This window comes from Vanellus vanellus (assembly GCF_965231255.1).
Source record: "Vanellus vanellus genome assembly, chromosome: Z".
Classification (NCBI taxonomy): domain Eukaryota; kingdom Metazoa; phylum Chordata; class Aves; order Charadriiformes; family Charadriidae; genus Vanellus; species Vanellus vanellus.
Genome location: NC_138908.1, coordinates 17,140,366 through 17,159,139, shown reverse-complemented (window position 1 = coordinate 17,159,139; position 18,774 = coordinate 17,140,366). Strand labels below are relative to the sequence as shown.

The 18,774-nt window shown below is 43.4% G+C and overlaps 1 protein-coding gene across 1 annotated transcript in view; it reads right to left on the bottom strand.

The window, feature by feature from the left end:
• Positions 1 to 17,671, bottom strand: part of LVRN (laeverin) — a gene marked incomplete at its 5' end in the record, with an annotated part of 40,211 nt that extends 22,540 nt beyond the window's left edge. The window contains 6 exons of the mRNA XM_082496943.1: positions 1,102 to 1,215; positions 2,608 to 2,762; positions 4,984 to 5,110; positions 7,251 to 7,390; positions 8,596 to 8,738; positions 17,058 to 17,671. Coding sequence (XP_082353069.1) covers positions 1,102 to 1,215; positions 2,608 to 2,762; positions 4,984 to 5,110; positions 7,251 to 7,390; positions 8,596 to 8,738; positions 17,058 to 17,671 — 1,293 coding nt within the window. The remainder of the gene's footprint in view (positions 1 to 1,101; positions 1,216 to 2,607; positions 2,763 to 4,983; positions 5,111 to 7,250; positions 7,391 to 8,595; positions 8,739 to 17,057) is intronic.
• Positions 17,672 to 18,774: the final 1,103 nt, after the last annotated feature.

Genomic DNA, 18,774 nt, shown 5'->3' with positions numbered 1-18,774 from the left:
GGCACATCCTATAACTGTAATTTATCAAATGGAATCATTGCCCAGTATTGAAATTTACTTTATGGACATATATAAAATGGTAAATGTTGATTTTTAGTAAGGCAAGCTTCTAAATGAAAAGGTTAAAATTAAAAAGGAGACAAGGATTTATTTCTGATTTAAAATTCCGTGGCCTTTACGCTCTTCAATGATATTAAGATACTGCATTACAGAGAATAAAGGGAGCTGTTGTTGAAGCTCAAAGCAGAAGGTTAGCATATCCCATGACCTAAAAATCCTTCTGACAGGATTTGTTTGACGTGCCTGTATTAGTTTCCAATTAAGCATGTAATTAAGTACTTTGGTGAATTAGAAAAGGGAAGTGATGAATGGTATTTATCTGAGCCAAATAAACAGCAGACTGGACTGACTGCGGCCTCGGGCCCACCCAGACTAAACGCTTCTCTTTCAGAAGCTGAGGCCACTGCGCACAGACATTTATAATTGCACAGGTGAGTGCACCTCATCTCATGGCTACAATTAGCAGCACCTATCCTCCTGTCTCAGAGTTTAACGATGGAGTTTTCTAACACACCACGGGATTTATGTTTATTCCCATTTGGGCGGAAGGGAAGGAGTTTTACCCTGCTGTCAGATTAGCTATGTGCATTATATTTGCCTTACCTGCAAACAGACATCCGTGGACCCAGTGCAGTAAACAAAATAGCCCAACTTAGCCACTACCTGGTAAAGATAGATAAGGTACGGGATGCTTGGAAAAGAGCTTGGATGGGGAGGGAGGCAAACCATCAGCTACAGAACCCAGGAGAGAAAGTGGGGTTTGCCACATGACAGATCTAGGGCAAAACACCAACTCCTTCTCACTGCAGAATCACAGTTGTCCACTCGTCCTCTGCACCAGCTGTAGAAGAGCTGGGCATGATCACAGCCCCCAGCAGATGGAGACCCTCCAGGTAAGAATCAAGACATGCTGGTCCTTCCCAGGGGAGTAAAGTTACTAATACCATGGCTTAATTAAATCCCATGTCCTGCACCTTCCTTTTCTTTGTACGTGCCGGAACTTTGCTGCTTTAGCTTGCTTCAGTAAGTGTTAGTACTTACCAGTGAAAGCTTAGGTTCAACAAAGGTAGCTCCCAGGTACTCAAAGTAAGACGCCAGTCCCTCATTAAGCCACAGATCATTCCACCAGTTCATTGTAACCAGATTTCCAAACCACTTAAATAGAAAGAAAAAATGTCTCAACATCTCTTTGGACTGCTGTTTTCTTTTTTGCAGGTTAAACACGCATACCTATGCTGAAGTAACTTTATTTAGTGTATACACATCATTTGAATAAAACGCTGGATATTCCTTCAGACAGTGAAAATTCAGTAGAAAAAGATGCACCTTGGAAAAAGTCAGAGGTTAGGGGCAGTTATTTTTAATTGTTTCATCTACAATTTCATACCACAAGTATGGATGTCAGTGCTTTATGTCATTCTTTTACTCTATTTAAACACTTCACAATACAATTTAAATATCTAAAACATCATATGAGGCTATGATTACAAGTAGGGCATTTATCAAGCAATTATAAAATTTTTTTTCCATGTTCTTAACAAAATGAAATTGTCAGGGGAATGATAAACAGAACTGGAGAAATAACCATTTCCAAAATCAGCAAATCCCTATCCTGGCAAGCAATAAAACTTCCACAACAGCTGCTACATACTCATATTTGGCAGTTCATATTTAGCAAAAAAATGATCACTTGCGGGTTTGTATTTTAGTTGTTAATCCTTAAAAACTTGAACTACAACTCTGTTTTAAAATAGAGTTTAATTAAGTACTGACATTTGGTTTATTGGCCTGCAATAAAAACACTCTGCTCATCTGAAGGTCTGAAAACTCACAGACCTTGTCAGAAAGGCATACAAGTGTACTAGCCAAGTTAAACTCTTTTGCTAACTTTGTTGACTAAGTGCAAACAGTTGTTGCTCTGGCAAACAACAGTAAATTAACCATAGTCAATAAAAAAGTGAAACTGCATCATCATTCCAAATCATATAAGGAAAATTTTGAAAAGCTCTATGAAAACTGGACAAAGGTTCAGCTAATGTGTTCATGTTAATTTTGTTCTATCATACCACAGGCTGTTTCTTAAAGAAACACAAATATGTTTTGCAATATGTACATACACTGCCCTTACAAAAGAATACTTATGAAGTCCATAACATTTCCCACCAAATTACTAAGGATACTGTATATAGAGAGCACTGTGTCATCCCTACATCCCTACAGTATTTTCCAGTATGGCATTCAGGTACTGTGTAAGAAAAAAACAACAACAAAAAAAAAAAAGTAGCCCATTAACAGTTTTGTATTGATGAGTCCTGCACAGTCAATATGCAGTCTGTAATATGACAGAAATGGCTTTTAATATTGATTTATCAGTGCAACACATGATGAAATAGTCTTTCAATACTCTAGTGCCCACACCCCCTACTATTTTTCTTTCACTATTTTTCTCTTGCTGTTTTTCTTCTACTAATCAGTGTCTGCATCATCAGCAACCAGAAGGAAACAACCTCATAGGCAAATAAATGTACAGAATTTTTTACCACATGCCTGGTGTCCTAGCTCATGGGACACAATTATGGCAACCATTGCTTTTCTGCTTGTGAATTTGTCACTTGGGAGGTACATCAATGATGATTCTTGGAAAGTCATTAGCCCCCAGTTTTCCATAGCACCTGCTCCAAAATCAGGCAGTGCAACCAGATCTAGATTGATTGAAACAGAGAAAGAAAAAAAAAAAAGGTATCTTTAAAATTTTCAGAAGTAAAATGCTCACATGATTTTAATGCTCACGCTGGTTAGGTGCGCAATTAAGCCATACTACATTTCAGTGGTTCTTTGTGGTATTATGGCAACACCCTTGCAAGTGGTCTGTGAAATTTCTTCTTGTCATACTTTTCATTTATGGTTGCCACTCTTTCAGGGAGCCACATAATAAATTCCCACGAAGTCCGGATCTGTACTGTGTCTTGTACATACAAATGTTTTGAACCAAATGAAGGCTATGCACTGCCAAGGTCAGAAAAGAATATATTCACTTCTGGCTCTCAGAAATCTTTCTCTGTATGAGTTTTCCCTGTGTTTTGCTTCCTTACCTCTTTCTTCAGCCTAGCAACTGATAAAAAAACAATCTTGCTCTTTCAACTCTGTGAGTAGAGGGATCCTTTCCATTCTTATTTGAAAGGTGCTGTAGAAACATCATCTCTTTGTTTCCACAGTATGGCTGTTACAGCTGTACTCCCCTTCTGCCTTATGCACAAGGAAAATTTTTCCAGTTCAAATGTGAAAGTTGGACGAAACATCAAGGATCTCAAAGAGGGATATACTGTTTAAACTCAGCAGCAAAGAGCAAAATTTGGAAAAGGTATACAGAGCATTTTGGAAGCAGGCACAAACTTGTACTCCAAATCAGCTGACCACGAGCCAGTTCCAGTCCGAAAGCTCGGCAGTTAATGCAAGTGTGGTGCTGAACCCAAGCGAAGCTAGACTGTGTCTCAGCAGGGCTTATCGCCTCAGGCTTACAGCAAAGGGATTTCACTTTTGGTGAGGCAGCCCTCATCTAGACAGCTTGAGGCAAGAGAGCTCACTTATAACTGCATTAAAATCAGGTGAAGACAAACCCTTAAATATCCCTGACTTAAAATGTGTTTATTCTTAATTTCCCATTTTGAGTTCACAATATAAATCTCCAGCATTTACAAGGGTCTATTCTTGCTCGATCTAATCCTATTGATCTTTAAGCAAAACTTCAAAGAAAGTCAGTGGGAAACGCAGTTGGTATTATATGACATTAGAGTGGGGATTGTAATGGTATTACAGCACTCTGTGAAACTGAAATCTTACCTAACAGGAAGCCTGCAACACCATTCTTCTACTTTTGTAAGATTTTTATACTAATGAATTAATGTATTGAAATTGCTGCTGAACAGAAGAACACAAGTGTGAAACAGAATTGTCTACAGCCCTTCAGTAGCTTGCATGATTACTAAGATAACAAAATGTGAAGAGTGAAGACTGCATATATTACATTTTCCATCAGAAGTGTAGTGAGTTCAAGTTATTCCAAATACACTAGGAGATAATACATTTACACAAATGAAAATGTATTTATTTCAAGTGCCAAAATACAGATTTGACAAATCAACCAAGTATCTAGCTGAGAAAGGAGGGAAATTCTTTCCCCACAGTCCTGCTATCTGCTAAGATCATAGGCAGGTCCAAAACTCATTTTAAAAAAGAGCTACCTTCTGTGCTCTCAATATTCTGCCAGTTTGTTTAAAAGAGCATGTTTCCCCATAATAACCATGCTGAAGCCTTTGGGAATCCAAGTACAATTAGCAGACAAACTGTACAGTGGAACTACACGATAGCACCCTCTTTTCTTGATTGAAGCTTGACTTGCCTTATTTACCTGATGTCCATTTTAAGTAGAAACAATGTTTTCCAGCAGGAGCCTTTTTTTCTGGGGAGGAACGTGCAGGAACATACTGCCAACTCACAGATAAGACAAGGACATATTGAAGAAAGCAAGAAATATTTTTGGGAGACATGGGTTACAGCAAGCACGGATTTACTACGAGGAAGTAGGGACTACAACATCCTTGCCTAGTATGGTCTATGCGTCCCAGAAATAGCCACGTGACTGAACAACTCTTTTCTATGTACTTTGTAGTCCCATCTGCTCCCTTATTAGGAAATGATGCTTTAAAAGAATGAGTGGGTTGTGAAGGTAATGAGATTGTGGAGTTACAGGTTAGTAAGAGCCATGATGCAGAAAGGAGAATTCAGTGAGTTAAAGCTTAAGGGTTTCATTCCATGAATGTGGTAAGCTGTAATAAGGGAGTACTGCAAAACAACCTACTGCTTCTGTGAATGGTACACCATCAGCAGCCATTTTGGGCCCATTAAGAAAATAAGTAGTCTCACCTGTCTTTGGCAGAGGGTAGCTGACATTAAGTAAGTCTTCCAGAAATGAAAATATTGGGCCTGTGATATTTAAAGCATAGTCAAGATACCCATTTTTAATTGCCTCTTTCCGAGCCCAAATACGTATCTGCAATAAAACAAGGAAGCGTCATTTTAGACAACCCTCATATTTTAATTTTCTTTACTTTTCTTCTGTGAATCATTGTTTGAAAATGCTGTCTCTCCACACCAGACGATGCAATGAAGCTTTTAATGAGAAAAATCCCAACTCAAGTTTTGCTGGACCTAACAAAATGTGGCACAAAGCCTAATCCTGCTAAAATATAGAGTTCCAGTACTTCAAAAGGGTCAAGGTTTTAATCCAACTATATGTTGCTGAAATAAATGGACTCATTGTTTTTCTTTTATTAAATGGGAAATGCTGTAAAACTATTCAGAATGACACATCTTAAGCCAATGTATTCCAGCCAGTGAGTCTGGGTGATGAACTTTCCTTCAGCCCACCACTCTTTCCCTGAAGAGCAATGGATGTTCAGAGAGCATTTGCTGTCCAAACATACACATCTCTCCTCTTGAACTTTCTCACATGCTGAAACAGACCACTGGCCTCCCAGTGCTGCTGGAGAGAGCAGATGACATCTGAGCAGATGACATCTGTACCTCTGAGTAACAGAGACAGCAGCAGCAAGCAAAGCTTTCCCCTCCCGTGCCCTTTTGCTTTGTTATGGCACTGAAAAAGGCAGCCGCTTGCCCAAGGTGATGGAGTAGACTGAGAAAAGGCTTATGTCTCAATCACGTACCTCTGGATATGAGACCTCCCCCAGGTGCCTGGCAGCTCAAATCCCACGCATTTCTTGCATCTAAATGCAACACATGATCTCACAAAGAGCTGCACAGACAAACCCTAAGAGCACAGTTTGGAAGCCTCAGGATTTAATTTACAAGGGAAAAAAATAAAGCATATTCAGTCAATGGAGTATCCTCAGCCTCTGAGCCCCTCTTTTCAGCCAAGGCTTCAGAGGAGATTCAAAGACCAGATCACTTTATTTTGAAAAACCTAAACACAATGGGCAGACTTACAATCCTAATTCTAGTATGAGCTTTGAGTTATAATACTGGTGTTTCAGGTTGTAAATTACTTACCAGAAATGACAAAACAGACACAACAACAGAACACCCTCACACAAATACTGTGGAGGCATAAATCGAGCATCTCTGTCTGAAACCAAGGGGCGAAATACGATCTCCCCTCTATCTCACAGAATACAGGTGGTAGCTCTTCCCTCTGAAAAATGCTCTTTTTGAGTGTTTTGCATTGCTGACTCCTGTCGGTACACATCAGCCCAAGAAAAAGGCACCACAGTCAGAGCCATAAGCATCCAACATGTTCTGTATAGGGGACAGCAGGTATGATGTACGAAGTCCAATCTTCACTTTAAAAAGAAACTAATACTGTGCTTCCTAGGTCACCTCCGCACTGTCCTCTCACCTTGTCCTGCCTTTCCCCAGTAGGGTGACAGGAAACTAACCATGAAGCTAACACTGTGCTCTCATTTATTAAGGATAGCAAGTATATGCCACCCTTAATAGCTTCATGCTTGAGCTTACTATTTATTTGGGAACAACTTGATAAATCTTTTCCCTGTTGACTTTCATCAAGAGAAGGAAAGCTTCCCTCAAGAAGCTTTGGCCATTGTAGTGTAAGAGCAAAACTGAATATTCACTGATGAAGAAGCTTCAAACTCAAAGCACTCAGTTTTGGAGGCTAAAAAATGTGCCCACTGCAGAAAAAAAAGGTTAAAATACTAGAATACAAAATGCTTGGAGCACAGTATTTCTCCTACTGATGTCATGATGCTGCTCCTTAAAGAGCCTTGAAGAACAAGGCACTGAACTTCATTGGGTTGTCACAGCAGTGGAAATGGGTATTTTTTCCAACTAAGACAGCTAAGAAAACAACAAGACACTGAATTATGACCAGTACTTTCTGCAGAGTAACTGCTCCTAAAGTTTTAACATACAGAGCCCATACTTACTTGTGGAATTGTATGAAATGAACAGGACAGGACAATAAAATAATTGTCCTAAAGGAAAGCGTTCTGCACAAATATCTGCAGGACAAATGCTAGCAGTTTTGCCACATAAGCAAATAGTTTTGGAACGGAAAGCACAGTTAATGTCTGTGATATCTTCTAAAGCACATGATGCATCACAGAGCCAACCTCTGTTGTAAACCGCTATAATGTGTCATGCAGCCTCTTATTTACCTCATTTCCCCGCTCAGTTCTGGTGACATAATCAAAATCACAAATCACAAAAGCTGTCAAGTAAGTTGACATTTTCAGCGAAGTGTTAAATGTGGTAACAGTCCACAGGCTTCCATTTTCATCCTTCATTTCAGATACATCTGGAAAAAGTATCGAAGAAATATTCAAGCCATTGCTCTTCCATAACAAACAAGGGATTTTGTGTTTTCTGCATGGTTTTTTACACCACTCTTCAATATGCTGTATGTCTGCACTAATTTCATGGGTTTCTGGTAGAAGTAAGCAGCCAAACTTGTTGCTACTGCTACGTATCAGAGCACCTTCCATGCAAACACCAAAAATCCACTCTTGAGCTTCTTAATTGAAGTCTTGGAAAGACATCAAACTACATCAGTTTTAGGATGTGGGAAAACTGTGGACAATGTATGCCATGCTGTGTATCTCTAAAATGTATGACCTATTACAATTCAAATATAGGTCATGTGTGCCTGAGAATTATGAAATACTTAATCAGATACCTTGCTTCTCAATAAGGGGGACATGGGCAAGATCCTCAGGGGAAGAAAATGCTTCAAGCGATTTTCACAGAGATCCCATCTATAATGATTTCTGAGTTACTTAGCTTCCATGCAAATCTCATAAAACTTCTTTTTTATGGCTGAAAATTATTTAGGTGAAAAATAAAGACTCGTGGCACTGAACCGAAAAAAGCCATTAAGAAGGAGGCAAGAGCTCCAACAGATTTCTGTAGGAATACTAATCTACAGAACTTGTTTGGAATTTTATATCCCACATGCATCCCACATGAGATCCCAGCAAGGGACAGGAGGAGCATCTCCAGAGCCTTACAGTCCTCTCATTCTTATTCTGCACATAGACAGGAGACTTTAGTGTCTCTGCCTGGTAAAACAATTTTTTGTATGTTGTAAATATGTCATAAAATCTACGTAGAATAAAAGGAATCCCTTAATACCACAATTATAGGCCTTGCATACTGGGGCTCACACTTTGTTTTAAGCCGATGTCACGCAGTAAGACAGACACACTACTTACTAAGCAGTAAATGCCGGGAATGAAACCCTATGCAGCCTCCAGCAACCAGAGGAATGCACATCACAACTGACAAAGCTATGGAATTGTTGCCATCAGAGACATCAATTATGAATAACTGTCTCAAAATTTTTAAGTTCACAGGCACAGATTTTCTGTGCATTTTCAAGGCATTATCACATGGACAACAGAACACTACCGTGTCAGATAATATAGTCTGTTCAGATAAATTACACCCTTTTAAAAAGTCATTTAGGGGAAAAAAAAATCGTAGGTCTACGTGCCGTTTACCTACCAATAGCAGGCATGTTGGAAAGAGCCACATAGCTTGGGTCATGGACAATTCTGATATTAAATGTGGCCTTCATGGCAGGTTCATCAAAACATGGGTAAACTGTCCTGGCATACGTTGGTTCCAGTTGGGAGGCAATCAGCATACTGTATTAAAAATACAAGTAAGATTAGTCCAGCATGCTACAGCAGATCAAAGTCAATATATAGTGCATCAAAACACCAAAACAGGAAGAGCAAGAAGTGAATCACAAAGATATGCAGATTTGGAAAAGGTTTGGCTATTATTTAAAGCCATGATTAAATCCCCGTGCCCAACACACAGTTCAGTTTGGGTGCTTCTAGAGAAAAGCAGTCTTTTTTAAGTAGGGTTTTTTTTTTTTTGTCACAGGTCTTTTCCAGATACCGTATTTTAAATATTTGAACTTTTCTAGTTTGCTTGTTAAGACAGAGTTGGTTCAGATTTTGCACACAGCAGGCTAGTGTGATACAATGCCCAACTCGAATTTCATCATTAGAATCTCTCTGTACACCTGCTCTTCTCTCTAATGCATGCAGTTTTATTTTAATGGTGCATTTTAATAAAAATTTGTAACAACTATTAGGTAACTGCATATACATGCACTTGCATGCTTCTGTCAAAACACATAGAGAAGAACCCCAGCGAAAGCAGCGCTGGTGCTGTCCCAGTGCACTGGCAAGCCCAGGAAAATATTGAAGAGGGTCCTTTTCTACCTTACGCTACAGAGCCTTGCCTCACTTGGGCAGATCTCTGTGACACACTGGGAGGAATGCACTCCTCCTGTTTGAAGTAACTGAACTTTGGTCCAGGCAGATGCTCAGCAAGTTGGCCAAACCAAAGTTAATCCTACTGGGGGGGGGGGGCTATCAGCGAGAACTCAGCACCAAACCACAAAAAACAGGTTTGGCTGGAGACTGGGCTGATAAGCGGCTGAAACTGCCTTAACAGCAGAAAATCTGACTACAAATCAACCACTTTACATTATAAATGTCTGCAGCCATCAGGGTTTGCTGAGCTCTCCCTGCTGGCGGCACGCTGATCTCCCCTTGAGCAGGGACGCCTCTCAAGGTTACAGCTCGAGGCTGAGAGACCCCTTACCTCACACCAGACATCCATGGGTTGGTAAATGACATTTTTTGCATGCAGGTAACATTTAAGATACATATAGTAAGCTTACGTAATGATCTTTGTACCCCATACTAACTTTAAGTGTAGTCAATAGCAGAGTACTGACCACCAATCCATCTGTACTTATTCAGTATTTGACCTGCCTAAATTAGTGATTAGGACTCAGTAAACTAACTACTAGATCAGATCTGTCCAAGTGATTTCTGACTCTTCTCCTGCGACACAGACTGGCTGGAATCAAAAGATAAATCACTCTGTCGTGTCGCCAAAGCTTCAAAGAAGAGCTGGACATCTCGGCTCTTCGCATTAGGGCATCTTTACCAGGAATTAGAAAAAATAGGCATGCAATGGTTCTCAAAGCTCCATACCTGTCACTCTAGCAGTAGGCAGCAGCTGGGCATACAAGAATGGCATAATCTGCTGTTTCAGCGACCTCAATACTATCACAGGGCTAGTATTTTTCAGCTGTAGTTGAGGTGTTCCCTAAATGCAGTGACTGAACCATGTCCAAAACCTAAGGTTGTATGTTTTAAGATTCCCTTTTCTTGGTACCTGAAATGAATGGATTAGCTTTCCATCAACATTTACATCACCTTGCAGAAGACATACTGCATTGTGTGCGGTTCGACCCAAGGAACAGAGTCATTACCTGCCTGCTTCCATTGACACAAGTCAGCAACACTTTCCACCCAGTTCCCAAGGCCAGGAACTGGCTCCTCCAGGAGCCCTTTTCTTTTGAAAGATGTTTGGCTGTTGCCATTTTAATAGCTGTGCCATCTAACCCTGCTCAAATCCGATCTCATCAACCCAGTGCTGAAAGCATCAGCAGCTCACCTACACTACATCAACCTCATTGCTGATGTTGGGGAACTGAGCAGACATCAACAGGATGACTCTGTTAGAGCACTGTTCTCTCAAAACATAGTACATTTTGCATTTAACAGACACATCTGATGCTGTACCATAACACAATTTACGACATTTAAAAGAACCCATGTTGAACACATGTTGATGCACAGTGACTATTGGGACCACGACATCTATTTTGAAGTGAGGAATGGCTCGAGAGAGAGCAGCACAGCGTATTTGACTTCTTGCCTGTCAGTGCATCAAGTTTTTATTTATGGACCCGATTCCCTGCAGAGTCGAGCATGTGCTATGCCAGCCACCAGCTGCCTTGCTGAAGGCAGCTGAAGCTCCACCTGAGACAGAAGCATCACCTCCTCTCCTCCCTTATCCTGTCCAATGATGGAAAGTGACTCAAACTTCTGCCAGGGTTACACAAGAGCAGCAAAAGTGGCAGGCCACTTCACGGAGGCAATCAACCACTGAAAATACTCTATCTCCTTCCTCTAACGCAGCAAAGTATGCTTTTGCACATTCAGCTGTGCAATTAGTCTTGGTTCTAGGAAACACCAAGCAACTCCACAATGGCAAATTCCCCGCACCAGCGCAACTGCTGCCTCAGGGGACTCTGTACTAGCAGAAACCAATGCAGACACTTGGCAAATTTGCCCACAAGAAATTCTTGTTCACGAATACAAAATGGCATATATTGGGCAAAAGCATTGTGATAAAAAAGAAATATGAGGACGGGTTAAATGTTATTTTTCAGCAGGACTCCAAATAAAAAAGAAAAATGGGAATGTTTCGTGCACGTTACACAAATAGCTGGTGGTTCAAACACACATTACCTCATATCATTTGTCAGAATGAATCATCGCTGGGGCTTTTTTCTTGGTTGGTTTTGTGGGTTTTTTTTTAAGTGAAGGTATTAGCATGAACTGAATTACTAGCAAACTTTTTTCCACACTGCAATATTATCACAAAACAAATTACCCAAAAGGAAATTAATTTTTTTAAAAGCCTAACATTGCCTTAGCAGACAAATAAATTCCTCTCTTAAGCCTACAGTTTTGTGCATAGATTCCATTTTCCTTTTTCATAAGTATCATATAATGCCTCCTTCCCCTAGTAAAATAAAATCAAAGCCACCATACTTTTAAATAACAAGAAACAAAGAGATAACAGCATCCCTTAGCCTAAATCTTTGACAATTTGCACTACACGTTTTTTTTTTTCAGTTAGTGTCTAAATAAAAGGAAAACGAGTACGTATATATGTATGTATATGTGTGTATATATATACACATATATACGTGTATACATATACATACATGTGTATATGCACATACATACATATATATACACACATACATATAAATGTGTCAATATATACATGTATAGTACATGAACGCCTAGTGGACACTATTTCACTTGACAAAAAAACAGCATAATTGTAGAAGAAATGTTTTATGTCAATGCAAAAAAGGTTATTCTTCTAAAAATGCCTTCTCATGAAAAGAATGTTGTTTGCCATACTGATAGTGTGATGGTTTTTTGTTAACATCTTTTATATCTGATTTCTTCCACTTTAAAAATATATAAGAATAAATAAATATATAATTATTTATTTAAATAAAAATATATATGAGTTAAACTGTAAAACAAACAGTGGCTCAAAGTGAGGGAGTTTTACAGTAAGCAGAATCTTGTTCTGTGCAGCAGCTGTCCCCAACACCCACTCCCCTTTCAGGTGAATGGTGCTCAATACTAACAGGCAGCCCAAGAAAACATCAAACCTGTTATTTGCTCCGATTTCTGTCCCATGCCTTTCATGGTCTTACCCACAGACTCATATAAAACAGAGCTAAGAAGAACTTCAGATCCCCTGCTCTGATGCACAATTAACTGTACCGATGCTGTTCTAAACCCCTTTGACCTCGTTCTATTAATTGATGCAGAAGCAACTGATCAAAATCAGTGCAAATATTGTGTTTGATTTAATTTTGAGAAGCCTGTTAATATCAGCCTTATCCAGTCAATTATTTTATGGAAGTTGCAAAGGACATCTTGTCCTGGTTTGAGGTAAAACAGAACCAATTTTGTTCAGTAACTTCGCTTCTTAGCTGGGCCTCTTCTAACAACTGAAATTAACTGCATGTTGTGCAGACAGTGTTCACTCTCTCAGAGTGATAAGACCAATTGTTTATAGCTGATGCCCAGGCATGGTATGCAGAGAGGCTCCTGCTTACACTTATTGCTATAACCCCCAAGGCCGACCAACTTTGTTATTTGCCCCGTTGGAGGGTCGGAAGCGGAAAAGCAGAGTGGGGTCCCACCTGCGGGGAGGAGCGGACAGGACAGGTGACCCAAAACTGACCAACAGGGTATTCCATCCCATCTGCCTCATGCTTGGTATAAAAGCTGAGGGATCAAAGGGTCACTCTCTCTTCCTTCAATGGACGACGTCTGAGGAGGACTCTGTTCATCTGCCTGTGATCCCGATCCCAAATCCAGATCCGGAATCCAGTTCCCGTCCGTCACTGAGTCCAGCCTGGGACTGCCCCAGTGCCAGCCGGTGACGTGATGTCATCTCGGGAGCTTGATACGGTTTTGAATATATTTTTCATTATTTCTTTTTATTTTATTATTAATATTTTATTAAAGTAGTTTAGTTCCTTCTAAACTCATAAGTCTGTTTTTCCTCCTCTGCCTCTCTCTTTGACGAGGGGTAGAGGGGAGCATCTGTCGGTCCCATCTGGGGTCCCTCAGGTCCCCAGTAGTGGATTTTAGCCTAAACCACGACACATGTGCTGAGTGGCTACCAAGCAAAATTCTCCAAGGATTTTGAAACACTGATGCGAACAGTGACATGCAGCCTGAACTTTATGGTATACTCCACAGGGATCCCCTAATCCTGTAGTAGTATACATACACACCAGTGCAAGATCTGCACACAGAACGATGCTACGACAAACCTCCTGTTTGAGCCAGCACTGCTAGAGCAGAAGGGCAAAGGTGGTTTCTGTATCATTCCGCCTACCCAGATCCTGGCATGGACCCTCTGAGCTATATGCAGAGTACAGATTCCCTATTTCAACAGGAAAGCCTTCAAACACCTAGTGGTGGTGAAGTGGAAGCATCCTCCTTTTTCACTTCCTTCACTCCCGCGAGCCCGGCAGACAGGGGCTGTGCACTATCCATACAGAGTGCTCCCATTTTTCAGAGTTTTCTTTTGTATGCAAGACCAGATCAGGTGGGTAGTTCAAATTCTGAACAGTAAAAACATATGCAGTCATCAACGATCAAACTGACAACAAACAATTTCCATGAAGTTTGGGCTTTGGTTTACGCTGTTTTCCGCAGAGGTGAGGTCAGCACTTCTGCAGACAGCTGTGTCTGTGAACAGCGTTCCCACACCACCTTGCCAGTGCGCTCTGGCTCTGACGTGGAGAGAGGACTGGGAATAGCACTTCGTGTCAACTAGCTAATGCTGCCAACCTGCCAACTGAAATGTGGATATCTGACCGAGAAAAAAGCCGCTGCCAAAGCTCCGACGGAACATTCATGTCAGAAACTTTGCTTCTCTTTAGGATCTAGCTGCCTACTGAAAGCCTGCCCTTCTGTGCTTAAACCCTTCTGAAAACAAGAGGTCTCTAGTGGTTCCACAAGCACAAATTAATAAAACCACTACAACTTGTATTGCATGCAAGAAATATAGGAGCCTGCATGACCATAGATAAATGGCACGTTGTCTGTTGCAGCTGGTGGTTTAAGTTACATGCTGAACTCAGAAGCCCATGCAGGAATCAGACCCCAAAGGTCTGGCAGATCCAGGTACAAGTCACTCCGGAAGAGCTACAGGACAGTCTGCTGCAGGTAGCGGTTTCCTCACAGGATAGCAACGGGCTTTGTACTGACAGCTGAAGGGCACTGAATGTTTTTAAATCACTCCTGATCTATATAATCCATTAGAATCCAACTTCTAGATCTTACAGACTATACCCCTCGAAACGTACCTCCTCCAGAAAAAAAAGGACGGCAAAACCCCTTCAGGATTAACTGGACTCCATCAGATTAGGAAACGACTGGTAAACTGATGACTTCTTAGTGCAGGGAAAAATAACAAGATACTGTTGCATACTCTTGATTCAGAGAAAGCCTTTTAATGCAGAAAAGATATGCAAAATCCATTCAAGAATACCAGGAATGTGGGCAGGAACAAGTAACCAAAACAATATGTTATATCTGCAATCAGTGGATTTCCTTTGATTTATTCCAGTGTCTGAACACCCCTGGCATCTCTTTAACCAGACTGCATTCTCACACTTCATTAGTGCTTCATGATGAGCTAAGAATGAAATGGAACAATTGTCATAAATCCTTTAAACAATTGGAAATTTAACTATACACATTATTTTAACTCCTTAAAAACATTTTTTTCTTGTTTTCTACTGTGTCAGCACAGCTGACAATAGGGTTTTTTTTTTTGGATCCTCTGAATTTTACACAGTCTGAATCAAAAAATGTCATAGTGTAATTCAGTGTTTCTTAGACAGGACTTGATTGAATTAATACAGCATCAGAAAGCACACTGATAGAATATTAAGTAATTAAGTGGTTGTTCCTTTCTTACTTATTTGGATTTTTTTTAATTATGTAAATTAAGCAGTGTTCTAGATTTTCTTTAAGTCAAAAGCTGCACAAATAATCCTGTGAATGAAGAAATAGCAACTGAAGAAAAACAGAATATATTTCCGAAAAATACTTATTACCATACTGCATTTTTCTCCTAGGCTAACCAACTTATCTCCTGTCTCTTAAAAAAAAAAAAAAAAAATGCCTGTGTAAGTTAAATTTCCCAGATGTGGCAGACAATGGTATCAGCAAAGATTTCCACAAGAGCTGGAAGCTGAAAAGCCAACTCATTGTTGCAGAAAAACCACACAGTCCTCTCCATTTCAACAAACACTATTAATATTATTTTGTGGTTTCTTATTATTGCTACTCATACAGGAATTCGCATGTATGGATCTTGTGGGTAACTGAGTATTACCTGCTTGAACAAGAAGTCTATGAACTGCTGAGATACAGTTTATTTTAGTGAACTCATCGATAGGCTGGGAGCCCAGAACACTTGAATTTTAACTCTAGTTTTCCCTCTGACTCACTGATTGCTGATACCCAGCAATTCACTACATCTTTAACTATGAAAAATGAAATTAACTTTGAAATAAGCAATTTATCTGCCTCTCCTTTAGACACCTATTTTGAGAAACTTGTCTTCTGCAGGAATGATGTGAATCATAATCTTAAGTTTCACCTTTCTTTAGCAAGTTTCACATCCAGAAGTTTGTAACACAATTCTCTCAAGAACATGGCCAATAAAAAAAATTAAAAAGCAAGGATTACTTTGAGGGTGAAAATATGTTTTAGATGACTGACTTCTTGATAAGCTCACACTGCCCCAATACTGATTCTGCAGTTCAAAAGAAAATAAAAAGGAAAGTGTACTAACAGCAGTTACTAAGGAAATCATCGGTTGTCTGATGACAGCCAAACAACTTCATGTGCAACAGCACCTACAAAGTCCAGCTGTCTAAAGCGGCCACCCATCCCACTCCACCATACTTCTGAAAATACATGTGGTCAACAACTCTACACTCATGCCAAAATATACATCTGAAATCTTGGGTTCTAGGTAAAGACAGGCTCCCCACAGATGCAGGTAGAGGAGCTGAGGAGCTGTCAGCGCTACACAGATGTGTGTGGGGCCGTGGTGAAGACTCTGAGCTGGACTGAGGTTCACAGGAACCAGGCATAGGTATCCTCTGACCCCTCGCTGACAGTCAGAGGCACAGAAAGAAAGACATGTCCAGAAAATGTCATTTGACCCGCTGAGATACACTCTTTCCTCTGCCAAAGACACATCTCTGCCTGGAAGACCCTCAGTCAGCCCTGCCAGACTAACTCCGGCAGAGCAGCTCCTCACCAGCCTTTGCGAACAAGGAGGTCTTTGCAAACCACCTCTGCATGGCCTTTCCAAGCCACCACCCGCCGGTGGCTCCAGCCGCCCGCAGAAGGAAAGCCAGGGCAACCTGGCCGGTGCTCTCTGGAGAGCACAGACCTTGATGGAGCACAGAGCTGCATTTCTGACCCGTCACCTTCGCGGCCTGTGATGTGCGCCTGGGGAAAGGGTGAGGGGCTGCGAAGCGGCTGAGCCCGCCCCGGACAGCCCCAGAGCCCCGCAGAGCACCCACCTCTCTCTCTCTCTCTCTCTCTCGCCACCCAAGGCAGCCAGGGGCTCCTGGAGCCGGCGCTCCCCCATCGCCGGTACCACCTGAAATACATCAGCTCCCCGGAGCGACGCCTCCACCCGACGGGTGACCCCGCCGCGGGGACGGCGGACCTCCGGTGCCGTCGGCGGAGTGGGGGGCGAGGTGCCGGGGACGGCCGGGCGCCGCCGCCTCCTACCTGCTCCGTCCCTGGTCGGTGTAGCGGGTGAGGAAGAGCCCGTCGAGGTCCTCCTCCAGCCGGCCCTGGAAGCCCAGCTGCAGCACGTAGCGGCGCCCGGCCCGCAGCCGGCCGCGCAGCTCCAGCACCAGCACCTCGCCCGCCGCCTCCTGCCGCAGCCCCGCCACCTCCACGGCGGCGCCGGCCTCGGGCAAAGGACCGCGCACGACGGCGGCCCCGAGGCTCCGCAGCCCGGAGCTGTGTAGCACCGCCGCCTCCGTGTCCTGCCGGCAGCGCACCGTGATGTTCACCTGCCCGCTGAAGGCGAAGGGCCCCGCCTGGCCCGGCCGCACACGCGGCCACAGCTCCAGATCGTAATGGAGGGGCAGGAGGTGGCGGGGCAGGCGGCGGCCGGAGCCTCCGCCGGCGGCGGCAACGGGCCCCGACGTGGCGGCGGGGTCGGGGGCGGCGGGCGGCGGGGGAGCGGGCGGCGGCGCCTCCTGCCGGCAGCGCCCGTAGAGGGCGGCGAGGGCCAGCAGCGCGGCCAGCAGGGCCAGCAGCAGCGCGGCCAGCAGGGCGGCGGCCCTGCGCCCCACGTACAGACCCCCCCGGCCGCCGCCGCGGGTCGGACCCATCGCCGCCGCTCTGCGCCGCCCGACGGCCCGCACCGGCCGCTAATTTACGGGGCGGCGGCGCGGGGGAGTGAGCGCGGCTGAGGGCGGGACGCGCCGCGCCGCGCCGGGCCGGGCCGGGCCGGGGTGGGGGAGATGGGGCCGTCCCCCCCCTCCTCCTCACAGGAAAGCCGCTCCCCGGGAAGGCTGCTCCGGCGGGGTGAGCAGCCTCCCCCCCCCCCCCCCCCCCCCCAATCATCATCACCACCGGCACCCTCGGGCACCTCGCGGGGAGCGGGGCGGCGGGGTAGCTGCCGGGGACAGCCCTCCTTCCTGCCTGCTTCAACCTGCCACGACGGACCCCCTTCCCGCCCCGGGGTGGGGGGCGATGGTGCTGGAAAGGGTCTCTGCCCGGGGACCTCCGGGGATGAATGATAACGGCACCGGCCGGACAGACGGCACCGGCCCGACAGACGGCGTTGCGCACAGGGGACGGTCCCCGCTGGGGCTGCCGAATGCCCCGGTAACCGCGGGCGGCCGTCGGGCCGCAGATGAGGGGGGTCGGCGCACCCCGGAGGGAGTGGCGGCGGGAAAAAGGAAAAAAAAAAAAAAAAAGAAAAAACCCCAAAACTCCAAACCCACACATATTCCTACTTTTTCACCACTGTCAGGAATGGCAAGAGAAAGGAGGAGAAAATGCTGTTCACTGCTTGAATTGTGGAGAGCGTTGTGGTAAGAGCGGATCAGCTCTTGAGGGAAAGCTACATGTTGAAAGATTTGGGAGAAAGACATCGAGTCTGAAAAGTTTTTGGTATATGAAAAAAGCACGATCAAAGTGGATTTCTGATAAATCGTCCTCGTTTAGAGCCTCACTTCCTCGCATAGTTCAGTTAAAGCTATAAACATCACCATGCTGTACAAATGTACTTAACCCCGTTAAAATCAGTAGGATTAATCCCATGTTCACAGTTAAACACATACTTAAAGGCTTTGCCGAGTTGAGGCCAGATTGCCAGCGAGATTGCAAAATTGAACCTTTGTCATTTCATAAAACTTCCCTCAGTTTTTGCTCAGTTGCAGCTCCCCTTTAAAATCACACTGAGCCATGCGTTAACGGGAACAGTAGC